The sequence below is a fragment of the Moschus berezovskii genome, chromosome 2 (genome assembly GCF_049115385.1).
Source record: "Moschus berezovskii isolate FMDL1 chromosome 2, NW_MosBer_1.0, whole genome shotgun sequence".
Classification (NCBI taxonomy): Eukaryota; Metazoa; Chordata; class Mammalia; order Artiodactyla; family Moschidae; genus Moschus; species Moschus berezovskii.
In genome coordinates this window covers 29708826-29735600 of record NC_142461.1, presented here as the reverse complement: position 1 = coordinate 29735600, position 26775 = coordinate 29708826, and the positions used below count along the sequence as shown (strand labels likewise).

The 26775-nt window shown below is 46.9% G+C and overlaps 1 protein-coding gene across 5 annotated transcripts; it reads left to right on the top strand.

The window, feature by feature from the left end:
* The first annotated feature begins 1782 nt into the window (after positions 1–1782).
* On the top strand, positions 1783–26745 carry PLCD4 (phospholipase C delta 4). Of its 5 annotated transcripts, XM_088827572.1 has the most exons (17): positions 1783–2598; positions 7792–7846; positions 7981–8139; positions 9355–9583; positions 10694–10823; positions 11391–11622; positions 17581–17782; positions 18707–18851; positions 19664–19816; positions 21445–21612; positions 22602–22697; positions 22825–22981; positions 23311–23427; positions 23662–23834; positions 24595–24730; positions 25055–25204; positions 25293–26745. In XM_088827572.1, the coding sequence occupies exons 1-17, from the start codon at positions 2161–2163 to the stop codon at positions 25397–25399; spliced, it is 2847 nt and encodes a 948-aa protein (XP_088683698.1). In that variant the 5' UTR covers positions 1783–2160; the 3' UTR covers positions 25400–26745. The 5 variants fall into 5 exon arrangements, with proteins under 5 accessions (XP_088683698.1, XP_055253576.2, XP_055253577.2 ...); XM_055397604.2 differs by lacking the exon at positions 22602–22697 and having other exon boundaries at positions 1816–2598; XM_055397602.2 differs by lacking the exon at positions 22602–22697 and having other exon boundaries at positions 1801–2598; positions 24595–25204.
* Positions 26746–26775: the final 30 nt, after the last annotated feature.

The following is a 26775-nucleotide window of genomic DNA, read 5'->3' as shown; positions in this document are numbered from 1 at the left end:
AAGAGAATGAGGTTGTGCTGCAACTAGGTGAGGCAGGTGGTGACTCGGAGAGGCTAGCCACATACGTACTCCTGGGGCGCAGGGACCCCTGGTGGCTCAGTGGGTAAAGAAACCCCCTGTCAGTGCAGGAGACCGGGTTCAACCTCTGGTCTGGGAAGATCCCACCTGCCGCGGGGTAACTGCGCCCCTGCACCACAGCTGCCGAGCCCACGTGCTGTAGAGCCTGTGGACGGAAACCACTGAAGCCCGCCCGCCGGGAGCCTGTGCTCCACAACCAGAGGAGCCACCATGAGAAGCCCGCACATGGCCACCGAGAGTAGCCTCTGCTCTTTTCAACTAGAGAAAGCCCGTGCACACCCACAAAGACAGCACAGCCCAAGATAAAAATAAATAAATAGTTAAAAAAAAGAATTTGCCTTGCAATGCAGGGTACTTGGGTTCAATCCTTAGTCAGGGAACTAAGATCCCACATGCTATGGAGCAACGAAGCCCATGTGCCACAACCAGAGAGTCCATGAGCTGATCGTGAGATTATGATCATGAGAATCCATGAGATATCCCATATGATGCAGCAAAGATCCCCCAGGCTGCAACTAAGACCCAAAGTAGCCAAATTAAAAAAAAAAAAAAAAAATCCTGGAGTGTAGAAGGGGAGTGCAGAAGGGCTGCTATGGAAAAATAAGGACAGGACAATTTTGGAGGAGTGGAAACGAGAGAATAAGACAAGCATGGGAAACGGCCTCTATGGAGTAAGATATGAGATCAGCACAGTTTAAACCTTAATGCCTCCTATTCTTCCTGTTCCCCGGGAATGGCCTTCCCTCTTCTGCCTCTACTCCCTGCATATTCCTTTTCCTTTATTAAAACCTGCTCTCAGTGCAGTAAACTCAACTTAGTTATAAATTTTGAGACTTGTAAGGCTTCAGAAATTACGTTACTAAAACGTGAAACCCTTTTGTTGTAAAATATAACAAAGCGATAGAAAACTGCATAAAATGTATAGCTTCATAAGTTACTAGAAAGACCCTTATCAGCAACCCAGGACCAGAAACAGAACTTGGCCAGCTATTTCAGAAGCCAGCTACGTGCCCCATCCCACCGCAATGCCTCTCTTCTCCCCAAAGTAACCGCTATCCTGACATTTATGGGAATTACTCAGGAGGATTTTATTTTAATGGGACTAAAGGTTTAGCTATAAATAAGCACTAATGGTAGAATATTAGGCAGTTGAGCGATGTTTGGAGGAGCCACGAGAGGCAGCCAGGTCCCAGCACACTCAGAAATGGCACCACTTTGCACAGTTAGTTCCCTCTGTGCCGTGATTAAGACATAACTCACTGGAAGATGACCCCACAGAAGTCCAGGTATGGAGCTGTGCCCCTGCCCTCAGCTCCATTCTGTCATACACTCATCCAAAAAGAGCCATACCCCACAGTCTTCCCAAGGCAGAGCAAAAGTAGGTCCCAGCTCACAGTGCTGGGGAGAGTGTCAGGGACTGGCTGTCTCTGCTCTGAACTGTGAGTCCGGGCCATTGCTAAAACTTCCCTGGGCCTCCGTTTCTCACTGTGAAGTATGGGGCCATAATAAAGCCCTTGACAATCCCCTATTCCTCTCCTAACTTGGCCCCCTTTCCTCAATCGTGGTGTTTCTCTCTGCTGCCTATTTATACACGCTTTAAGAAGTTCATTACCTTGCTTTCCCAGCTGAATGTCTTTCCAGCCTTGTGTTCCTCTTTTTGCTTTTGATCCTTACACACTGTGAGTCTGCTTCATTTCTACATGTACCTTTATAAACACAGATATGTCCTTGCCTGTTGGAGATGCTGAACAAACGGTTGTAGGATGAATGAATATGTGAAACAAATTGTCTCCTACATTCATATATACATTCCTTCAAAATTCAGCAGGTACCTGATATATAGAGAGATGCCAACCTTTCCCTCTACACTCTAAAATCATTCTTCCTCCTTTTGTCACCTTCCCCCTTCCTTTCCCACTGTATCTTTTCTCCTTTCCCTGAGCCATAAAGTTAGACTGAGTGCTCAGCAAGACAGGATGCAGAGACACAGAAGCAGGCCAATGGAATCAGACACCATGGAAGGGAGCCAGATGAAATAAGGGCAAAGACAGCTGTACAACATGCAGAGAAAAACCAACCAGAATGAAAAGCAGTGATTCATGGAACACTGCCACTCGGATACTCCTTGGGTTTCGCTCTGAGAGCTACTGCGAGATTGAGGTCAGTGAGGGCTGGCATGGAGATGAAGGGCAGACAGACTCCTCCTCCCTGGAGATGCACTGCTGGTCAATCCCTCCCCTTAATCCTCTTCTACCCACCCCACCCCCACGACTCTCTCACACTGACCAGTGTCCTGGGCCTTTAAGGGTTGGATGGGCTGGACTGAAGAGAGAACTCACACCTCTCCCCACCGGACTCCTTCCATCTGGCTGTAAGTCAGCCAGTGACAGCAGCAAACTGCAGCAGAAGAGGGGAGGAAGCCAGAGAGTGCAAGAAGAGCAAAGGAGCCCCACTGGATTTCCCTGCCCCTCGGCGGAGAGCATCCCAGAGCTCAGACATAGGACGGCTATCCTGCCCAAGGTAAGGGCTGGAAGCTCTGACCAGCCTCTACTCCTAGCTCCGACCTGCCCAAGTCCCTGCCGGTGCCCTCCATATGCTTATCTGCCCTGACTAAATCATACCCTGGACTCCTTTGCCTGAACACGTTTACGGGCCCCCGACCTGCTGGTTTGCTCTAGCTTATCCACTTGGACTTATAGTTTTCCTACTAGCTATATCAGTCACCTTTTTATATGAGGCCCTCTTAGCTACCCAGGGCTGCCACTGTGTAGCTAAGTGGTGAGCCCACCCCAGGAAGGGAAGAGAGAGAACTGGAGCAGTCATGCTTAGCACAAATTCATTAACAGATTGTTGAGGATTACCACATGAGAGTTGGCCAAGACCCATGGGGGATACAGAAACCCCTGATAACAGGCAGAGAGTTGTGAGACTTCCTTGGAAAGAGCCAGGGTTTGAGTTCTATGCCTCATTCTTAGCCTGCTCAATGATCCAGGGCACTTGTCGGTGTGCATGAAAGAGAGACCTAATGGAAAGGATTACAGAACCGAAAAACTATGATTTTCAGACAAGTTGGTGTTGAGACCAACAACTCACACTTCAGGGACTCAGTGTGACCTATTCCCAGCTGCCTCCTAGGTCAGACCAAGTGCTGTCATGTTTGAAGCACTTGAGTATTTATGGGATGAGTGGAGGCATGAACGAACCTGATTGATTCACAGGCATCCATGGGAACATTAAATTGATGTGCACAAGAGTACAACAGAATCTTTTTAGGCACAGGAAATATTCTTTCATTTTTACTGTAACTTCTCTTTAAATAAAGGTGCCTTTTTGGGGAAGCATTATAAAAAAAAATATTGGGAAGAGTACCCGCTCCTAGTCCTGTCTTGATGTTAACTAGCTCTGTGACTTTGGACCATGGCTTCTTGATCTACTGTGGGAGGGAGTAGAGGGTTCCCTAGATTTGCTTGTGTCTCAGGAGCACTTGTTAAAAATGAATGTTCCTGGGCCCCATCCTTAGAAACTCTGATCTGGTAGATTTGAGGTGAGGCTAAGGAATCTATTTTAAGGCACTCTACAGGAGACATTGACATAACCAGGAACCACTAGACTGATGTGTTGTATGAGTCTTCAAGTTCTAACATTCTGAGGGCTATGACCTGTGACTGGAGCCATTCTGTCCTCTTCATATGAACCAGGTTTGTCATAATCCTGCTCCTAAGAAAGAGAGTAGACAGGATGATTCTCTTGCTTCCTGCCCTCAGAGAGACTGTAGACACCTCGAATTCCACTATAAGCCACTGGCAACTCTACCAAAGTCCATCTCCAGGTGACATGAAGCCACCTGTCAGTTGAGGACCAAATCTTGCTCGGCAACCCTTGGCCACTTCCTGCCCTATTTGTGTGTCTATTTTCTCTTCTGTATCATAGAGGTAATTATCTGTGTCCTCAGGGAGCTCCACATAGGTGCTTAGGCGTAAACAGTTAAGACCCAACCTCTCTCTCAGTCATCGTCCTCTGATTCTTGCCTCTCTCTCTTGCTCCCACTCCCAAATCCTTTTTCCCTCCTCTCCAAACTGTACCTGCCTCAGTTGTGACCATCCTCCCCATTCCACCTTCAGGTGCCAGAGGAGACACTGAGACCTAGAACACCTAGGTTCTAAGTCACATTCTCTGGGCAGTGTGTTTAGTTAGTCTCCTAGGATACAGGGGGAAATGAAGCTGAGTGGAAGGATCTGTTACTCAGGATCCCAACCCAAGAGTCCCCCTTCCTGGACCAAAGTCTCAAGCACCTTTCAGGGGACAAGAATCTGAGCCATTGTAAATTAGAAGAGAAACAAAAGAGCAAGGAGTAATGAGGAGAAGGATGAGAAGTCGAGAGCAAAGAGAGGCTGACTTAGGTAAGCAAATAGGAAGGCAAAGGGAGAGTCAGGAGAGAGAAGAGTGAGCTAGGAAGAAAGGAAAAGGAAGGGGTCAGGTAGAAGAGAGGGAAGGGAAAGAAAATGGGAAGGAAGAAAAGAAAGGCTGTTGAGTGGGATATGGTAGGAACAGAAAATGATGGGGTGGCGGGGAAGGAGAACAATGTCCCTTGCTGAGTCCTAGCTCTGCTTTCATCGGCTTCCTAGAGAAAGCCTTTTTTAAGGGCAGTCTCAGTGAGGTCTCTGAGTTGGTTAAATGGAGACCTCAGTTCTAGCCCCACTTCTGCCATTTAATTCATTAGGTGACTGACAGTTCAGCTAGCCTTCTGTCCCCTTTATTTTTTCTAATAAAAGGATTCCATACTTATTACTGAGCTGCATAGACCACTGGTGGGGGAACAGAAAGCCCCGGGAGCCAAGCATTTTGTCTCCCCTGTGAGTTGTTCAGACAGCGGTGATGTTCTGTGAGCTGGTTGGTTACCGTACAACCTTAACACAGGATAAATGTTTGCCACTTCATACGTGAGGCTTCTGACACAGCCAGCTTGGTTCTTCTCCAGTGTCTTCTCTTGGAGTTGTATCTGATTACCTGTTTTCATTGGAATCTATTGAGGAATGGGATGATTCTGCTTTTTCTCATGGTCAGGAATTGCCTGATCCTGAAAGTCTTGTGAGAAGACATGGTGAGGGGCAAACTCAATCACACATAGGATGGCAGAGAAAAGAGCTCTTCTGTCCCCTTTCTACAAAATGAAGTCCAGTTCTGACATCCTGTGGCTCCCTGAGTTGAACCTAGCCCTCTATCGGCCACATGTGGTCACCTAGATAGAGTTTTAAAACAGTGACTCAGGAATGGGAGCAGAGCACGCCAAGCTCTGAGGTTGAAAGAGTTTGACAAAAGAGTATAAAATAATTTTCTAAGGTTGGTTTGAGACAAGGTAGGGGTGTCCCTGTGCTTGGGACTGTTCTCAGACCTCCCATGTCTCAGGACATCATGGTGAGGCTCCCAGATACAGGCATAAGGGAAGGTAATTCTGTCTTCTCCCAGGGCCAAAGCCCACCCATCCCAGAAGTTCAGAGGAGAGAGGAGGCAGAATGTTGGCAAAGGGGATTAGACTTCAGCCCCAGGTTGACCCCAACCCCTCTTAAAGTCTGAAACTCTAAGACATTTAATGCAGATCTGTTACTTTTTAGTCTTCATAGAACTTTTGCAAACCTTGGATTCCAAGCTGTGCAACACAACCCAGAAAAGCAGAGATGCTTTCCTGTCTTCTTTCCTTCCTTCTTCAATCCAGAGGTCTCCTCTGGTCTCACTCAGGCTTCTACATTCAGCCTCAGCCAGTAAAACCTTTCCCTCTTGGGACTGAAGCTGTGTTCTTGCTCTCCTGAGAGTTGCCTTATCTCTTCTGCTTAAACTCAGATTGGTTTCCTGCACATTCCTACTCCTTTGGAAAGTCTTCTCTAGGTCCTTCAGCCAGGAAAGCTGTAATTTCAGTGACCTCTACATCATTCCTGAAGACTGTCACCCTGGATGGTTTTACAGGCTCTTCCTACTTAAGGGAGATGGGGGCACTAATACACTGTGTGACCGCAGACAAGTCACGTCATGTTTCTGGACTTCTGCTCTAATGTAGGGAGTTGAACTACATGATGTTTAAATGGAGTACTAACTGAATAAATAGTTTAAGGATTCTTTCTGTTTTTTTTTTTAAGATGTTCACCACTGACAAATTGTTAAACTTATTCAGGGACATCCCTGGCAGTCCAGGGGTTAAAACTTCACACTTTCACTGCAGGGAGCACAGGTTCGATCCCTGATTGGGGAATTAAGAGCCCACGTGCTGCAAAGAGCAGCCGGAAAGACTTTTCTTTTTAAGTTTAAACATACTAATTAAAACCCACAACATTTCTCTTCAAGCATGGATCCTTTGCTTATACAAAAACATAAAGCTTTATGTTCCATGGACTTTGCTAGTTTCAGCATGATTTGGTTTAAGCACTGAGTATATTTCTTCTAGGCACAAAGCTAGGATCAAAGTGGCCACAAATCAAATCTTCTAGTTCTTTTCAAGGCAAGTTTGTTGTTCGCTGTTAGGATAACTTCAGTTCAGTTCAGTCATTCAGTTGTGTTTGACTCTTTGCGACCCCATGAGTCGCAGCACTCCAGGCCTCCCTGTCCATCACCAACTCCCGGAGTTCACTCAAACTGATGTCCATAGAGTCGGTGATGCCATCCAGCCATCTCATCCTCTGTCGTCCCCTTCTCCTCCTGCCCCCAATCCCTCCCAGCATCAGGGTCTTTTCCAATGAGTCAACACTTCGCATGAGGTGGCCAAAGTATTGGAGTTTCAACTTCAGCATCAGTCCTTCCAATGAACACCAAGGACTGACCTCCTTTAGGATGGACTGGTTGGATCTCCTTGCAGTCCAAGGGACTCTCAAGAGTCTTCTCCAGCACCACAGTTCAAAAGCATCAATTCTTCTGCACTCAGCTTTCTTCACAGTCCAACTCTCACATCCATACATGACCACTGGAATAACCAGTCATAAATGAGCATATATTCAAAGGTAGGAACTCTCTTTCAGTAGGTAGAGAAAACTTGAACATACAGTTCTGAAACTATGTAACTTATCTGGTCCAGTGAAACTGTGAGAATGACTATTATGAATAAGAGCATGAGCTATACTTGATCATGTGAAGGTAGAAGTGGCTTATTTAGCAAGGTGCAGCACTAAGTGTGGTAGAAGAGACAAAAGAAATACTCTAGCCTAGCCTGTCCAGAGCTGAGGATCCACACAGGAGCAAGGAGAGGGCTCCTGGAAGGGAAATGGAGATGATTCGCTTGGAGAAGGGAAGGCTAGGATGCAGAGAGAGTCCAAGTTCTGAAAGCGGGCAGCCAGCAAGTCGCTGATTCCTAATAATGGGGAACTGAGAGAGGTGTGGTCAACGTGACCTCGTGGATTGTAGGGTGTTGGGAAAGAAGAGGGTATTTGGCAGAAACCCCTGGGTTGGCCCTGTCAGAGATGACTGTGGGAAATGGCAGAAACTCTAAAATCAGATATATTTGGGTTTAAATTCCGAGTCCCTGTGTGATTGAAACAAGTTTCTTAGCCTCTCTAAGCCTCAATCACTAAACTCAAATTAGAAGTGAAAAGAGCTACAAATTATGTAGATGAAGTAGCTGACATTCGCAGGCAGTCAAGGAACACTAATTTCCTTCTCTTCCTTCTTTGATCTATTACTCTAAGACCTCAAGATTAACCTGAAGCCTCTTGCTGCTCCTCGCTCCTTTAGGTGACTCTGGCATCAGCTGGTGAGCAGTGGGTGATGGCATATCTGCTGCAAGGCCGTGAGTACCCCTGCAGAAGAGGGCTTGGGGAGACAGCCCAGAGATAGGGAGGAGGCTGGACTCCTGTTCCAGAGCTCCTCCTGGGCCCTCCACCTTCCCCACCAGCTACTCAGTCCCTGCTTCTCCTGGCTCAGGACTGCCCATCAATCAAGATCTGCTGCTAATGCAGAAAGGCACACTGATGCGCAAGGTGAGGTCCAAAAGCTGGAAGAAGCTAAGATTCTTCAGACTTCAGGACGATGGCATGACAGTCTGGCATGCCCGGCAGGCCGGAGGCAGGGCCAAGCCCAGCTGTGAGTGATGTGGATAGCCAGGGGTGGGCATGTGGGTGGACAGGACCCTACAGGCCCAGCAGCTTGAGGGCAGAGGAGGGACCAGTGTCTTATGACGTGCCCTGCTCTGGTCTCTTTAGTGTCTTTATCTGAGCCTGTAAAATGGAAATTATAACTGTACTAGCCTCTTCAGGGTGTTACAAGAATCAAATTGGTTATGGCATGCAAAGATCTTCGAAGAGTCTTTGCCACATAATAAGGCTCAATAAATCGTAGGTTTTATCTTATTACTATCATCATCATCATCATTATTATTATTATAGCATGATCTCGGGTAGCCAACTGTCTGGATTAAAGCCCTGGCTCTGCCAATTTCTAGCTGAGTGGCTTTGAACAAGTTATTTAACTTAAGCTAATATAAATTTCCTCATCTATAAATTGAGGATTAAACAGCCTAGTACATTACAGGAGCTCAAGAAGTTAATGTATATAAACCACCTAGCATGAGGCCTGAAACCCGGATAAATTTCATGTGTTAACCATTATAGTGAATATTTCTAAATATCGTAAATGTGTCATATCATAACAGTGTGCCTCCTATTGGCCAAACACTTTATGATCCCTCTAAAAATGTGATCACAGGACTCACTTAAGAGAATCTACTTTAGAGACATAACCAAAGCTTACGATCCACACCAGCCCCAGCTGAAGAAATGGGGAAAAGGATTTCTGTGGCTCCCTCCCAGACATCTGGGAAGAGGAAGCCTTCAAACCTGGAATGAGAGAACTGAATTTGGACGCATCATGCTTTGGTGTAACTGCTTCTATCCTTCAAGTGTGCTTGTACTTGTCAGCCCTGCCAGTCCTCCTGTAATTGATCACCATGTGGATTGGCCATGGAAGGGACCATCCCTTATTTAAGATTAGGACCCTGAGAGGCTATGTCATTTTTGTCCCTGTCTCACTGCCAGCTGATGGCTGGAAGCCAGGTCTTGCCATTCCCAGCACAGGCCCCTTGTCATGTTGCTATGAAAACAACGACTCATGTGGCAATCTGAATTCCAAGAATCTGCATCTCCCTGTACTAAGGCTTTGGGGGTTTTAGTCTGTGGAGGCTAGGGTCCCTAATCCTGTGGTTTCAGAGAGAAGAAGGGGGAGTACTGGTCCTTGGCTCTCAGCTGCTGTGATTTGTTGGACCCTTTGCTCAGGGCCCCCCACTCACTTCTTTCCCGGCAGTCTCAATCTCCGATGTGGACACAGTACGTGAGGGCCACGAGTCTGAGTTGCTGCGCAACCTGGCAGAGGAGTTCCCCCTGGAGCAGGGCTTCACCATCGTCTTCCATGGCCGCCGCTCCAACCTGGACCTGGTGGCCAACAGTGTCCAGGAAGCCCAGACCTGGATGCAGGGGCTCCAGCTGTTGGTGGGCTTTGTCACCAACATGGACCAACAGGAGAGGCTGGATCAGTATCAGCAGGATAGAGTCAGAGTGGGATCAAGGGGTCACTGAAGGAGCCAGATCCTGAAGGACTAGGGACAAGTAGGAGGGGGCATAGGGCTAGAGGGGCCCGAGAGTCAAGATGGGTTGTCTAGGGACAGCTTGGGCTGATGTCAGGCTGAGATACTGCGGGAAGAATGGAGGCCTGCAATGGCACAGGCAGAGTCACACCGAGTTTGGAGAAGAATCAGGGCCCCCAAGATTGGGTAAAGGGACCGTGAGAGGCAAACTAGGTGCTGATCCTGAGAGCTGAACAGAAGATCCCAGTGGCATTAACTCCCATAGGGATGGGGAGCAACTCCTTAGAGGGCTTAGTGGGATCAACTCACTTAAAGTTTCCTAGACTGTATTCACCTTCTATGCTGGTCCATTCATTTATTCACCATCTATTAAGCAGAATGTAAGAGGCACTATGCCAGGCTTTAGGGATACAAAGATTAATGAGACTCAGATATTGTTTCAGTCAGCAAAGAAAATAGAATTGTGTAAATAATTTAATTTACCAGCGTTACAGTACTTAGCTGATATGTGGGTGTTCAAAGGAAGGAGAAATACTTACTTCTAGCTGAGATGGTCATGAGAAAGCTTCGGGAGGAAGTAGCATTTGAGCTGAGCCTTGAAAATGAGTAGAATTTGAACTGAAGGGGAGAGGAGGGGAAGGCACTCGTGTCTGAGGAAACATCATGAATAAAGGTCCAGAGGTAGAAAGCTGAAGAGCTGGGACATCAGCGAGCAGGGGCTTGCTGAATCTGTCTGAGGTACAAGGTAGTCATTTCTGTGTTGAAAAGGCTGGTTTGGGGCCAGATCACTGGGGTGAAGGAGATCTTAATTTCTATGTTAAGGAAGTTGGGCTTCTTTCTGCAGGCAACAGGGAGGTCCCCAAAGGCACCTGAGCCATTCAGGGGCAAGATAGATTGGTGCTCTGGGGATATTATTATAGAAGCTAATGTGGAAAATGAATTGGCTTTGGGGAGGGGACTGGCAGCAAAGACAGGGGAGCAGATGTCAATGGATGAATGTGCACACACATCTGCACACACAAACACACACTCAGTGCTTTTGCCTTGACTCAGACCTGGATGGCTGAGTGATTGGTTCCAGCGCGGAGACAAAAACCAGGACGGTCGGATGAGTTTCGGAGAGGTCCAACGGTTATTGCACCTTATGAATGTGGAAATGGACCAGGAATATGCCTTTCAGCTTTTCCAGGTGAGTCTTCTGGGGAAAGGTTAGCAGAAGCCAACCAAGGCCACATTCTCCCTTAGCCAGAAGTCCTCCAACCCTCTCCAGCAACACACAACTATTGAATCTCTCCTACTACGCCAGGTTCATTGGGAAGTGTCGGTAGGACATGGTTCTTACCCTTCAGTCTTGTTGGAAAGATGACTCATAATCTTATGAAAGGTAAATAACAACATGTTATTACATCAGACCTCAGGGACCTCTCTGTCCTTGGCCAGGATTTCACAAGTGCCTAGTACAGTGGAAAACTCCAACTGGCATGTGAGTTAATAGAAAAAGGGATCTTCTGATATTTTAGGGACATGTTGGGGGCATTTAATTCTTTCAAGTTGAAATTTTTCTCCAGTAGCAAATGGTATGGCCAAAATTTTGCTTTTTACTTCCCGTAGCAGCTTCTCCTATGAACACTAAATGTCAGGAGTTCTGCGGAAGCCTGCCTGGCTCCATCAATAATATCACTCTTACAGGGAAAGTCAAAACTGCAACATCTGCTGTTAAAGGGTTTTTTACTCTCCTCTAAACCCTCTTCTGCAGACAGCAGACACATCCCAGTCTGGGACTCTGGAGGGAGAAGAATTTGTAGAGTTCTATAAGTCATTGACTCAGCGTCCAGAGGTGCAGGAACTGTTTGAAAAGTTTTCATCTGATGGACAGAAACTGACCCTGTTGGAGTTTGTGGATTTCCTCCAAGAGGAGCAGAAGGAAGGAGAACAGGCTTCTGACCTTGCTCTGGAACTCATCGACCGCTATGAGCCTTCAGAAAGTGGTAAGAGGACTAGGGTGGTGAGGCACCACATGTGGGGGCCAGATAAGGGGACCAAGAGACAACTAGCCTTCTGCATAACTAAGGGAAAATTCAGTCCTACCCAGACCCCCTTCCCAATCATCTTCATCTCATTCAATCACTCCTCCAGAAGGAGAAAGCCATTTCCTGCCCACATAAGACAGGAGTCTCCTCTGTAGTGCTGTATCTCTTAGAAGGAAGAACATTCCGTTAAGTCCCCTTTCCTCCACCATGCTCATATTTCTCATCCTTCACTTGCACACTGTTCTTCCTGGTGTCAACCTTTGTCCTCAGTGGAAACATAAAATCCTGCTCCTCTTACTTTTCGCTTCTTCTCTAGTGCATATGATTCCTTTCCCTTTAGTTCCCTTCATGGTTCCTGTTTGCTGTCTCTTTAAGTGCTGGCTCTCTGCCCTTTCCTGGACTTTCTCCAAGTTCCCCAGGTGGTGTTTGTGTCCTAAGTCCCTGAGCTGGGCAACTAGTCAGCCCCTGGCTAAGGGGGATGATGAGGTAGACAATCGTTTAGCTCTTAATAAGCAGTTAAAATATGCCCTCTCTGCCCTCAAGCCTTCTCCTTGCCCCTTTAGTAGACACCTTCCTGCCCTTCATTCCCTGCAGAGCATGAAAAACTTACATTATTAATAAAAAGATGGCTTCCCTGATAGCTCAGTTGGTAAAGAATCCGCCTGCAATGCAGGAGACCCCAGTTTGATTCCTGGGTTGGGAAAATCTGCTGGAGAAAGGATAGGCTATCCAGTCCAATATTCTTGGGCTTCCCTTGTGGCTCAGCTAGTAAAGAATCCACCTGCAATGCAGGAGACCTAGGTTCAGTCCCTGAGTTGGGAATATCCCCTGGAGAAGGGAAAGGCTATCCACTCCAGTATTCTGGCCTGGAGAACTACATGGCCTATATACATAGTCCATGGGGTCACAAAGAGTCTGACACAACTGAGCGACTTTGACTTCACTTCACTTTATAGTTCTTATTTTATTTAGTCCTTTGTGTGTGTGTGTGTGTGTGTGTGTGTGAGTGTGTGCATGTGTTAGACGCTCAGTCTTGTCCAACTGTTTGCGAACCCATGGACTGTAGCCCCCCAGGCTCCTCTGTCCATGGGATTTCCCAGGCAAGAATACAGGAGTGGGTAGGTGTTCCCTTCTCCAGGGGATCTTCCCGACTCAGGGATCGAACCGCAGGTCTCCTGCACTGCAGGCAGATTCTTTACCATCTGAGCCACCAGGGAAGCCCTTAGTACTCACTGCTGCTGCTGCTGCTAAGTCGCTTCAGTCGTGTCTGACTCTGTGCGACCCCATAGACATCCCATAATGTGCTGATGATATCTCTACATGCCTTTTCTCTTCTAATCCTTCCAACAACCCATGGAAGTGGATTTCTAGTATCAACTCAGTTGTACAGAAGAGGAAAACTGAGATTTAGAAAAATTAAACGACTTGCTCAAGTCAACAGCTAATGAAAGGAGGAATTGGAATTCAAAGCCAGATCATTTACTTTTACCTGGTACCTCTCTTGAGAATGAGGATAAGAGAGGAGAGGAATGACCTGACAGGTGACCCAGGTTTCTGAGGTCTCAACTCCCATTCCCTTTCATTCATTCATTCACTCGCTACTTCAGCAAATGCTCACTGAGTACCTGTAATGTGCTGGGACCAACGAGGCAAGAGAGATACAGCAGTAGGTCAGACAAGGACACTACCCTCATGGACCGTGGAGCCAAACAAAGTGTTGGAATCACTTTGGATTCCAGATTTATGTGGGTGCTCAGAGAAGAAAGGGGCTGTGAAGCAATCTTTTCAGAAAACTAAACAGAAGAGGAAGTTGAAGGGTTAAGATAGGATCCTCTATTTCCAATGCAGAATCCAGCATACATCATTACATTTATTCTGCCTGTGTGCATGCTCACTCAGTTGTGTCCAACTCTTTGTGGCCCATGGACTGTAGCCCACCAGGCTCCTCTGTGCATGGAATTTTCCAGGCAAGAATACTGGAGTAGGTTGTCATTTCCTACTCCAGGGGACCTTCCCAACCCAGGGACTGAATCCTTGTCTCTTGCGTTTCCTGCACTGGCAGGCAGATTCTTTACCACTGAGCCACCTGAGAAGCCCCACATTTATTCTATCCGCCCTTTTTGGAATTCCTTCCCTTTTCACTTGACTATCAGATACAACAACACTGTGGCTGCAAAGTGTGGTATCAGTCAGGAGACAGGGGCTCAAGTCCGCACTCTGCTTCTTACAGAGTACTGAATCGCTTAACCTATTGGAGGCTCAGTTTTCTCATTTGTAAAATAAGGGTGAACAAATGAAATAAAGCACATGAAAAGTACCTGGTAGCTATAAACTTTAGCAATTTCCAATTTGAGTCATTACAATCAAGAATGAAACTTAGTGGGATTTCTCTGGCAGTCCAGTGGTTAAGACTTTGAGCTTCCACTGCAGGGGGCATGGATTTGATCCCTGATCGGGGAACTAGGATCCTGCATGCCTCAAGTCATGGCCAAAATATAGAAAGAATGAAACTTTGTGCCCAACTTCTTGCCATTTTCCACCATTGCCAGGCCTGTCACACCTGGAGTGAGGAAGCTAGGCATGAGAGTCAAGCTGTTCTACCTTCCCTGTAGCAAAGTTATCCTCAGTGAGACTTCACAGTCCAGCAGTGTAGGGCAGACTCTGACATCTGACTCCCTGGGTTCAAATCCCAGCTCCTTCACTTATTAGTTACGTGACATAATATTATACAGGAGGCGGTGACCAAAACCATCCCGAAAAAGAAGTGCAAGACGGCAAAGTTGTCTGAGGAGGCTTTACAAATAGATGAGAAAAGATGAGAAGCAAAAGGCAAGGGAGAAAGGGAAAGATACCCAACTGAATGCAGAGTTTCAGAGAACAGCAAGAAGAGATATGAAAACCTTCTTAAGAGAACAATGCAAAGAAGTTGAGGAAAACAACAGAATGAGAAAGACTAGAGATCTCGTTAAGAAAATTGGAGATATCAAGGGAACATTTAAGAACGGGCACAATAAAGGACAGAAACAGTGAAGACCTAACAGAAGCAGAGGAGATTAAGAAAAGGTGGCAAGAATACACACAAGAACTGTACAAAAGATCTTAATGATCTTGATAACCACGATGGTGTGGTCACTCACCTAGAGCAAGACATCCTGGAGAGTGAAGTCAAGTGGACCTTAGGAAGCATTACTATGAATAAAGAGAGTGGAGATGATGGGATTCCAGCTGAGCTATTTAAAATCCCCAAAGATGATGCTGTGAAAGTGTTGCACATAATTTATCAGCAAATTTGGAACACTCAGCACTGACTGGAAAAGGTCAGTTTTCATTCCAATCCCAAAGAAAGGCAATGCCAAAGAATGTTCAAAATACCACACAGTTGCACTCATTTCACATGTTAGCAAGTTATTAATGCTCAAAATCCTTCAAACTAGGCTTCAGTAGTGCACGAACTGAGAACTTCCAGATGTACAAGTTGGGTTTAAAAAAGGTGGAGGAACCAGAGATCAAATTGCCAACATTCGTTGGATCATAGAAAAAGCAGTAAGGGAATTCCAGAAAAACATCTACTTCTGCTTCACTGATTATGCCAAAGTCTTTGACTGTGTGGATCACAATAAACTGGAAAATTCTTCAAGAGATGGGAATACTGGACCACCTTACCTGTCTCCTAGGAAACCTGTGTGCAGGACAAGGGGCAACAGAACTGTACATGGATCGAGGGACTGCTTCAGAATTGGGAAAGGAGTATGTCAAGGCTGTATGTTGTCATCCTGCTTATTTAACTTATATGCAGAGTATCTTAGGTGAAATGTGAGGCTGGATGAATCACAAGCTGGAATCAACCAGGAGAAATATTAGCAACCTCAAATATGCAAATGATACCACTCTAACGGCAGAAAGTGAAGAGGAACTAAATAGCCTCTTGATGAGGGTGAAAGAGGAGAGTGAAAAAGCTGGCTTAAAACTCAACATTCAAAAAATGAAGATCATGGCAGCCGGTCCCATCACTTTGTGTAAATAGAGGGGGAAAAGTGGAAACAATGACAAATTTTATTTCCTTGGGCTCCAAAATCACTGCAGACAGTGACTGTGTGCATGCTAAGTCACTTTGGTTGTGTACGATTCTGTGCAACCCTATGGACTGTAGCCTGCCAGGCTCCTCTGTGCATGGAACTCTCCAGGCAAGAATACTGGAGTGGGTTACCATTTCCTTCTCTAGGGGATCATCTTGACCCAGGGATCAAACCAGGGTCTCTTATGTCTCCTACATTGGCAGGCAGGATCTTTATCACTAGCGCCACTTGACAGTGACTGCAGCCATGAAATTAAAAGACTCTTGCTCCTTGGAAGGAAAGCTGTGACCAACCTAGACAGTATATTAAAGAGCAGAGACATCACTTTGCTGACAAAGGTCCATATAGTCAAACCTATGGTTTTTCCAATAGTCGTGTTCGGCTGTGAGAGTTGGACCATAAAGAAGGCCGAACGCCTTGAAATTGATGCTTTCAAGTTGTAGTTCTGGAGACTCTTGAGAGTCCCTTGGACAGCAGGAAGATCTAACTAGTCAATCCTAAAGGAAATCAACCCTGAATATTTACTGAAAGGACTGATGCTGAAGTTTCAATACTTTGACCACCTGATATGAAGAGCCGACTCATTAGAAAAGACCCTGATGCTGGGAAAGATTAAAGGCGGGAGGAGAAGGGGACGACATAAGATGAGATGGTTGGATGGCATCACCGACTCAATGGACATGAATTTGAGCAAACTCTGGCAGACAGTGAAGGACAGGGAAGCCTGGCATGCTTCAGGGCTGCAAAGAGTCAGACATGACTGAATGACTGAACAACAACCAGAAATGTGACCCTGGGTATATTACCTAAACTTTCAGGGCATATTATGTTATATCCACCTGATTGTGTTGGTGAGAGCATTAAGGGAGATGCTGCATGTTATGTCCTCGGCACAGAGCAATGCTCAAGAAACCCTCAGGCCATAGTAGGCAGTAGCTACACAGCACAGGGCATAACACACAGGTACCTTGGTCTTAGGGCTTCCCAGATGACACTAGTGGTGAAGAACGCCTGTGCCAATATAGGAAATATAAGAGATGTAGGTTCAATCCCTGGGTTGGGAAGATCTCCTGGAGGAGGGCATGGCAACCCTCTCCAGTATTCTTGCCTGAAGAATCCCAAGGACAGAGGAGTCTGGCAGGCTACACCCCTTGGGTCACAAAGAGTCTTCAGACGTAAAGCAACTTGGCATGCATGCACGCACCTTGGTCTTGTCACTAACAAGTCTTTGACTTTGATCCTCTCTGAGCCTCGGTTGCCCCATCTATGAAATTAGTCCTTTGGACTAAATACTGTGCTGTCCTTCATGGTAACCCTGACCTCCATGTGACTATTTAAGTTTAAATTACAGTCGGCTCTCTGTATCTACAGGTGCCACATCGCGGCTACAGAGGGTCGACTGTACCATGCCATTCTGTGTAAGGCACTTGAGCGTCCATGGATTTTGGTATCTGCTATGGGGAAGGGGGAAGTCCTGGAGCCAACCTCCTGTGAATACAAAACTGTAATTCAGTTCCGCAGTCACATAGCAACGTTTCAAATGCTTGGTAGCTTTATTTATTTAGAGGCTATCGTACTGGGCTGTGCAGACCAGAGAACACTTACATCACTGTAGAAAGTTCTGTTGGGCAGCACCGGACTAGCATGATCTTAATAATTCCCTTTGTATCTTCATGGTTCTCTGAGGATGGGGATGCTTGAAATGACAGGCTGGATAGGGCAATTGTGGGGTCTGGAGGCTGGGAATGGAAACCATTTGAAAGGCTGGGCCCTGGAGAGGGGTGGGGTACTCTGAGCACTGCCTCTGAGAGCTTCTCACTCTAGCCACTCCACACCCCAGGCAAACTGAGGCATGTGCTGAGCATGGACGGCTTCCTCGGCTACCTCTGCTCCAAGGACGGAGACATCTTCAATCCAACCTGCCACCCCCTCTACCAGGACATGACTCAACCCCTGAACCACTACTACATCAACTCCTCCCACAACACCTACCTGGTGGGGGACCAGCTTTGTGGCCAGAGCAGCGTGGAGGGATACATACGGTGCTGTGGGGCTGGGGGGTGAAGGGGTCCAGCTCATGAGATGGGAAGGTCTGTGGCAAGTTGGAGGGGAATTGTTAGTGGACTGCAGGAATTGAAACGCTGTTATGGGGGGATTTGAGCTGAGGATTCCTGGGTCCCTGAGAGAGTTGGAGGAGATATTGAAGACTGGCAGGAGACTGCTATGGAAACTCTGCGGTTAAACAGAGCTTCTCTTTCATAGGACATGATATTATTCCCTTGGCACCAGAGGTCCTGACAGATTTATTTTGAACAAATAAATAAACTCAATGTTAAATGGGAGGCAGTAGGGACGAGGATTTAAAAACATAGGTTTTGGAGTCAGACCATTTGAGATCAACTACTAGCTCCCTCACTTGGTACTCTGAGGTCAAATACTTAACCTCTCTCTGCCTCAGCTTCCCTTTCTGAGACACAGAGATGATTACTATTCTGTCTATTCTGTCTGGCTTGTTGTGAGGATTCAATAAGGTAATTTATGTGTCAATAGGTAATAAATGGTACCTGCTTTTATTGTGATTAACCATGCTTTAGATCAAATAGTCAAGATATCTTTGTAATGCCAGCAGCTGAACTAGTCGCTTCAAGTGCCTAGTAAGGAAGTAAAATGTAAATTTACTGAGAGTTTGAATAACTCAGGTATCATATAAAGATATACAAGCAGAACAGCAGAAGGCAGTATGCAATGGCTCCCTAAGGGAGGATTGTTGAGTAGGGCGGGGTGGAGATCAGTGTGAGCTGCAGGTGTGTCCCAGCAGACAGAGAGGGGTCCACGGAGATGTAAATTGACGGAGTCTTGATGGGCGAGTGCCAGTGAGCAGTGTTCTCTCCAGAGAGGGAAGAGGGTCCCTAGGTGGAAGATCACACCTTGACCCCTCCCGTCCCTGGGGGGTGGGGTTCTTGCAGGGCCCTGAAGCGGGGGTGCCGCTGTGTGGAGGTGGATATATGGGATGGACCAAGCGGGGAACCTATTGTTTACCACGGACACACCCTGACCTCCCGCATCCCATTCAAAGATGTTGTGGCCGCTATAGGACAGTATGCCTTCCAGGTGGGAGCCTCAGGATGGAAATACTGGTGATTAGCAAGAGGATCTGAAGGAGGAGACTCTGGGACTGGGGTTGGGGAGGAATGCAGGGGAAAGTAAAAGTATTAGTCGCTCAGTCGTGTCCAACTCTTTGTGACCCCATGGACTGTAGCCCACCAGGCTCCTCTATCGATAGAATTCTCCAGGCAAGAACACTGGAGTGGGTATCCATTCCTTTCGCCAGGGGATCTTCCTGACCTAGGTGATGTCAAATGACATATACGTAAAAGAGGTTTTAATTGTGAAGCATCAGGCAAACATTAAGGGATTATTATGAATAAGTGTTGGATGTGTTACTAGTTAAGTAGTAGTCATAGAAGTAATTGCTAACTGGTAATGATTACTTTTAAAAACTTCTGTCACCCACCTGGGAGAGGGTGAAGAAGGAAACAGACAAACTGGTGGGTAGGACTGGGAGACAATAGCTATCTGGGGATGAAAGTCTGAAAGTGTAACGTGAACATGACTGGGGCACTGGCCTGGCTTTCCCACTGTAAGCCTGAAAACTCAAAGGTCCCAGAAGGACCTGGGTCAGACCTGGCACAAATCTGAGATTTGGGGTCCCAAGAGTGACTTTTAGATGTGGGGTGCCTAGACCCAGGCAGATCTCCTGGAGGCCTGGCATGGGGTCAGAGGACTTTTGGCAATCAGGGTACTCAGTTGAGTAATTGGCAGGGGGTGGGGTGGTGGGATGGTGGGTGGGGGTGGAGCTGGAGAAACAAGAAGGTTATAGGCCTCAGAACTCTGGCTCCAGCGTGCTTTCCCCTCCTGACCAGATGTCAGACTATCCAGTCATCTTGTCGCTGGAGAACCACTGCAGCTGGGAGCAGCAGGAGATCATAGTGCGCCATCTGACGGAGATCCTGGGGGATCAGCTATTGACGACAGCCTTGGATGGGCAGACTCCCACTCAGCTGCCCTCCCCCGAGGTAGGGACTCTGCCCTTCCAGCCCAGGCTTCCTTACCGGCCTTGGCTCTTCCTTCCAGGACCATCTGTTCCCTTCTTCTCACCCTCAGATGGACCATCTTGTTCTTTAATATTCTTGGAGACAACTTTAATTTTAAAAAAATCGAATTCAGGGTGTTCCCATGTGGCCTAGTGGTTATGATTCCAAGCTTTCACTACCAGTTCCTGCTCCAGGAACTGAGATCCTGCATGCTGAGTGGCATGGCCAAAAGAAAAAAATAAAATCTAATTTAACATAAAATTCTAGATATAGTTTTCTAAACTTAAAACCATTTATTTATATTTCTTTTTTCAACCGAAGATCTTCATTTTTTTCCCCTGATAGTTCATAATTATAGGCTCTACAAATATAAAGGGAGATTCCCCCACCATAATCTCAACTTCTCCAGTAACAGCTGCCAACATTATAGATTTTTTACACACTTATATAGACATATATGTATATATGGTCACATTTTTAAAAAATGTGAATGGGATCATCCTTTCTATCCCTTTTATATATATCACAAATATCTTTTCATATATATTTTCTTTTTTAACAGTTCTATAGTATTGTACTTTATGTTACTGACCATAATTTACTCAACCAGTAGGTGGTAAAAATAACCAGTAAATGGTAAACATTTAAGTTTTTATAATTTTTCATTTGTACATAGAGCTTTGCTCATTTACTCTTTCTTTGAAATGGATTCCTAGAAACAAAATTGCTGGGTTGAAAACTGCATGTTGACATTTTTGGTTATTATTGTCAAGTTGCCCTCGGGTGGGCAGAAAAAAAAACAAATTTCACTCCAGCTGAACAGTGTAAGGGGATGACTACAAATAATTCCAGTAGTGAGATGATTCGTAATGGCAAACATGAAAAAAAAGTCAAGTTTTTAAAAAACAAAGGTCTGTTTTATTCTTTCAAATTAACTGATATTATTTACAAACTTTTTTTATATTAGAGTTTATAATTTTTATTGATATATAACTTTTAAAAATGTTAAAGATATTAATGCTTTAAAAATATTTTTTTGCAGTCTGTTGGGGTGGAGGGTGGCCACGCTGTGCAACTTGCATGACCCAGTTCCTAACCTTGGACTGAACCCAGGACACAGCCGTGTGGAGTTCTAACCACTGTACCGCCAGGAAACTCCCCTTGCAGTCTATTTTTTCTTTTTGTCTTCATAGCCTCTTCTGCTTTACAGAGGTTTTTAAGCTTTATGTAGTCACCTCTGCCAATCATTTTTTATGTCTTCTGAGTTTTCAAAGGCTTCCCTACCTTGAGGCTATTCAGAAAGAGTCTCTATCTTCCTCTAATACTCTAATGTTCTTTACATGTAAATCTTGAATCTATGAGGAATATTTATGTGTCAAATGTGAGGTAGGGGTTCGCATGTATTTTTTTCCTTAGAGATGTTACAGGTTGGCTTAACCATAAGAAATCCCGCTCTATGTATCAAGTAGCCTTCCTGTGGGAACTTCTGACCACTTACTTGCTTCCTTTGCCTTTGAGGTGGTCCTGTGAGAGCTGCATAGGAGCCGCATGAGCCCCAGGAGGGGCCCAGAGCAGAGAGGTAGACAGGCCCCTCTGTTTTTGTCCCCTAGGACCTTCGGAGGAAGATCCTTGTGAAGGGGAAGAAGCTAATTCTTGAGGAAGAGGAGGAAGAGCCAGAGGCTGAACTGGAGGCAGAACAGGAGTCTACGCTGGACTTGGAGGCCCAGCTGGAGTCTGAGCCCCAGGAGCTGAGCCCTCGCAGTGAGGAAAAAAAGAAGGTAGGCCAGGAGGGTTGTCTTTCTGCTCTGGCCTTTGATCAGTCAGTACTACAAGCTGAGACCCCACGTGTGAAGAGACTGGAGCCAGGCAGGGTGGAGAACCAAGGAGCAAAATTCCCCTTGCCTCCAATGACAAGAAGTATGAAAATCCATACACAGCATCACCATATTGATTGCCATATACAGACATATGGCAGTGGCTTTCCAACTTCTTTGTGCTATGAGATCTTTTTTTTTAATGAAATTCTATATGGAAGCTCAGTACAGAAAATAGATATATGCAGATTCATTCTGGTTGAAGCACCTCTTTGGCTCTCTCCTGGGTCTCCCAGGTGACTTCTGAGACATCTTTGTACTACTTCCCAGTCTCTTTAAATGATACTTCAAAAACCACTGCTGTGTGTGTGTGTGTGTTGTTATATTAGGTAAGTAGGGCTTACTAGAGTGACTGCTATGACCTCAACTAAAGTGGGTTTATTGCTAGAAAGTTTCTTGGAAAAGGTGAGTCTGAAAACGGACAAGAAAAGCCGAACAGGAGGAGCATGAAAAGTTGGGGAAGGGGTGCCAATGGTGGGACCACTAAGATCTTGCTTTGAAGTCTGCATTTCTCTCTCTTGTGCACTTGCTTGGCTCAGCTGAATGACTTCTAGCTTATTATCCTGTTCTCTCTGGAGCTGTGTTCTCACCTGCTGCCATGCCCAGGGATGGAAATGGGAATTCAGAAAAATCTATAGATGTTACTCTGGGACTCTGACATCCTTCCAGGTGTGAGTTCCATGACTATTTGCATACCTTGATGTATCTGGATTCATATACATTTTGATAAAGAATTAATTTTTTTAAAAGATGAGAGGTAGTGAGGATGACATCTCTGTTTAGCAATAATAAGTTAAAGATCTGTTACCTGTGCAGTAACCTTTCAAGCCCAGAGGCTGAAACTGATCCCTTTAGTATACGTAGACTGCTTTTATTCCCATTCCCATCCTCAGGTTGTGATGTGCCCGCTGTTGTGTCGGCCTTTGTGTTGTCAGATTATGGCCCAGGCTCCTATTTCCAAGCCTGGGCTTCTTCTCTTTCCCAAGCAGGTGAGGCAGGAGGGAGGCAGTGGGCAGAGCCTTAGGTTGGGTGGTGGAGTTCAGATCTTGGCCACTGGCTTCTTCCCTCTCGGACTGCTAATGGCTCAACTCTATCTTCCTCTCTCTCCTTTTCCAGAAACCCAAGGCCATCTTGTGTCCAGCCCTCTCTGCCCTGGTTGTCTACTTGAAGGCTGTCACATTCTACAGCTTCCCTCACTCGAGGGAGCACTACCACTTCTATGAAACATCATCTTTCTCTGAAACCAAGGCCAAGAGCCTCATCAAGGAGGCTGGTCAGGACCAAGAGGGAGGGATGGAAATGGGATGGGTAAAGTCAGGTCTGATGGGTGGGAGGATGAGTTCCAAGAAAGAGGATGAGGGAGCGGAGGGACACAAGTTAAGGAACTCCCCAGACCAGTATGGGGACAGGAGGTGAACAGTGGACTCAAGGCTCTAGGGGAAAGACAGCTGGGGGAGATGGTCTGCATGGAGCAGAGACAGTCACAGCCTTAGGAGATGGTGGAGAGAGGAGTGAAGTGGGAGGGTGGGGGCCCTTGGGACCAAGGAAGTAGGAGGGTCCACTCCACCCACTACCATCTTGGTACCCACACCATCTTTACAGGCGATGAGTTTGTGCAGCACAATACCTGGCAGTTAAGCAGAGTATATCCCAGTGGCCTGAGGACAGATTCATCCAACTACAACCCCCAGGAATTCTGGAATGCAGGCTGCCAGATGGGTGAGGGAGTGGTAGGGACAGGGAAGAGGGAGTGCAGGGCAATGGATGGGAAGTCGGTCCCTGGGTGGCAGTGGGGCCAGAGTGCTTCAAGGGGAGCGCCGGGCTGAGAAAGACATTCTCCAGTGTTGCCAGCAGCCCTTTTATACCCAAATCAGTTCTCGGTCCGGTTTCCCTGAAAGATGGCTGCCTGGCCCCCAAGGTGACTCTTCTCTTTTTTTCTCCTGGGGCCCTCAGTGGCTATGAACATGCAGACAGCCGGGCTGGAGATGGACCTGTGTGATGGGCTCTTCCGCCAGAACGCTGGCTGTGGCTATGTGCTGAAGCCAGACTTCCTGCGCGATGCCCAGAGCTCCTTCCACCCTGAGAGGCCCATCAGCCCTTTCAAAGCCCAGACCCTCATAATCCAGGTATAATGGAAAGAAAAACCACTGGGAAGAAACTGGGATAGCTGAAATAGAGCCTGGGGGGGCTGAGGTGGCTAGGTCTGATAGGAGTGTAACAGAGGGAAAGTTCCTCATGGGGCAGCATGGACTTTGGAGTCAATGCCTAGGTTCAAACCCATTTACTAGTCATGTAATGCTTGGCAAGCTTCTTAACCTTATTCTCCTCACCTGCAAAATTGGGGTAAGAATACTGCCTACTGTATAGGACTGTTGAGATTAATGTGTGTGTGTGTGCTCAGTCCTGTCTGACTCTTTGCGACCCCATGGACTGTGGCCCACCAGGCTCCTCTGTCCATGTAATTTCCCAGGCAAGAGTACTGGAGAGGGTTGCCATTTCCTACTCCAGGGGATCTTCCCAGGGTTTAAACCCGAGTCTCCTGCACTGGCAGGCAGATTCCTGACCACTGAGGCACCTGGGAAGCCCCTCGTTAATCTGAAGTGCTGACGGTGCCTAGGGCACAGTAAGCGCTAGAGAAGGGTTGCTGTCATAACTTTCCCACTTTCAGACCTTACCAAATTTCTACTTGGATGCATTTTAAATTGCAGGTGAGGTACTACAAGAAAATATATTACCCATGAGAATTAGTTTTGCAAACCATAAGCGTATAGTGCAAGGTCCTATGTCTCCCCCTCCCCTTAGCCTTCCTCCTCCCCCCAGGGTGTGAGAGCTGGAGGGGGGCTGGGCTGAGCAGGAACTAGTGAGGTTCCAGAGCCCTGGTTGCAGGTAATCAGTGGTCAGCAACTCCCCAAAGTGGACAACACCAAAGAACAGTCCATTGTGGACCCCCTGGTGAGAGTGGAGATCTTTGGCGTCCGCCCAGACACAACCCGGCAAGAGACCAGCTACGTGGAGAACAATGGTGAGACGCTGGGCAGTGCTAGGGAAAGTGGGAGGAGCATGGCTGTGGTTTTCCCACTGTCCAGGTCTCTGTTAAGCACAGTCCATCGCCCCTCCTGCAACCTCCAGGGGAAGCGGTGCAGACAGGACAAAGAATGGGGACTTGGGTCTGAAGCCAGGTCTCTCACTTGCAGTGACCTAAGCAGACTGCTTATCCACTGTTTCCTCACCTGTAAAGTGCTGACTGCTCTGAAAATGAAGGAAGAGAACACAGGGCAAGCAACTCACCAGCAGTCAACACTGTCTGTTCTTTCATCCCTTCCCTCACTCACCTTCCCTGGCTCAGGTTTTAATCCATACTGGGGGCAGACCCTGCGCTTCCGGGTCCTGGTACCTGAACTGGCCCTGCTGCGTTTTGTGGTCAAAGACTATGATTGGAAATCCCGGAACGACTTCATTGGTCAGTACACCCTGCCGTTGAGCTGCATGCAACAAGGTGAGTCGGTCCTCTGTCTCCTGGCCCACAGCCCAGCTCTGGCTGTCTTCCTGATGCTGTCCTCTCCACCCCTCCAACCACCCCCCAGGTTACCGCCACATACACCTGCTCTCCAAGGATGGCCTCAGCCTTCACCCAGCTTCCATCTTCGTGCACATCTGCACACAGGAAGGGTTAGAGGAGGTTGAATCTTAAGGCGGCCGCTTCACAGGAGGAGTGCATTCACTGGTGTAGATGGTGAGAAAAATGAAAAAACCTGGAAGGATGCTCCAGAAAGCACAGTGGTAAAAACCCGGGCTTTGGACTGTCTTCTCAGGCACAAAATGACTTGGTCCTTCCTGACAAGCAAATGTAGGACTCGATTTTTCACCTTCTTTCTCTTCCCCTTCTTCATTTTCACAAGCCTCTGGCATCATTCCTGTCCTTTTCCTCTGCAGGGAATTCCTTCCTTCCTCTGGCTATAGGCTTAACACCATACCCAGATCTAGGACAGTGCTTTCCCACTAACTCTGGCTCAAAGGCACATTGCAGCTAGAAATCCAGAGAGGGGCTTGGGGGCAGAGAAACCCAAACCTCCACCCCTAACTTCCTCAAAGTCCAGAGCCAAGGGAAAGACAAATCAAGCCTCAAATCTCCCCAGGCAAAGGCTGGGGAAGGAAATCTGATCCCCTGTATTATGATTCTCAAGAGAACACTGCATGGCCCAGAGAGTCCCCACTGGACTCCTGCTCACTTGTGCCATCAGTATAAATAGAGCTTCTCTCTCAAACTGGCATGAGTGTGGTCTCTTATTGTTGGGCAAGGAGATAGGAGGGTTGGGGGACATTTGGGTAAGACAGGTGGGGTGGGAAAACAGGGTTTCCCAGGCCCCCCAGCATTCACTACACAGAAATCATAAGAAGTATGATTTCTAAGTGGCAGGGTAAAAGGAGAAGACAGAGAGTTATGTGATCCCAGCCCTCCTAAAGAGTTGGCCTGGAATAGTCTTGCTTTATGTCTGGTGTCTCAGCATAATTATTAATAGTACCCTCTTTGATTTTCCCAGTGTGTCCCAGTTTAGATGATTCATGATACAGTCACTGTGAAGCATCAACAGAATTCTGGGTGAGAGATTTACCTCCCCAACTGTCTGTCTTCCACTATCCTGTGGTTTAACTCCAGTCCAGCGGCTGCGCTGGTCTGAGGATGCTGCTGAATTAAAGCTGCTTCTACGAGAAGGCTGAGTGGGTAGCAATCCTCCATCTACTGGAAGACAAAGGGACTTGGAAATAAGGAGCAGGGCAAGGGCTAACTCAGGCTCTAGGACAGACAGAAGGCAGACCTGGTCCTGTTTCAGAACCAATCACTCAGAGAAGATGGAAGGAGACAAAGGAGTGACAGAGGTCTGAAAGGGGACAGGGCAGACTGAGAGACAGCCTGGCAGTATTAAAGTCGGGGACATGGAAGAGTCTATATAAGCTACAAATCATTTAACCATGCTTTATGGAGCAGTGGGCACAATGGCACATGCGGTTAGATACAACTGTTTTGAGGATGCTGAGGAAATAGGAACTTGACACAGTTAAGAAGGA

Bases quoted from the DNA above. Each gene is read 5' to 3' on its own strand.
- PLCD4 (XM_055397601.2), top strand. From the start codon at position 2,161: ATGAAAAGCAGTGATTCATGGAACACTGCCACTCGGATACTCCTTGGG. The intron at 22,982-23,310 runs GTCAGGACCAAG...CCATCTTTACAG, and splicing joins GAGCCTCATCAAGGAGGCTG to GCGATGAGTTTGTGCAGCAC. The intron at 23,428-23,661 runs GTGAGGGAGTGG...TGGGGCCCTCAG, and splicing joins GAATGCAGGCTGCCAGATGG to TGGCTATGAACATGCAGACA.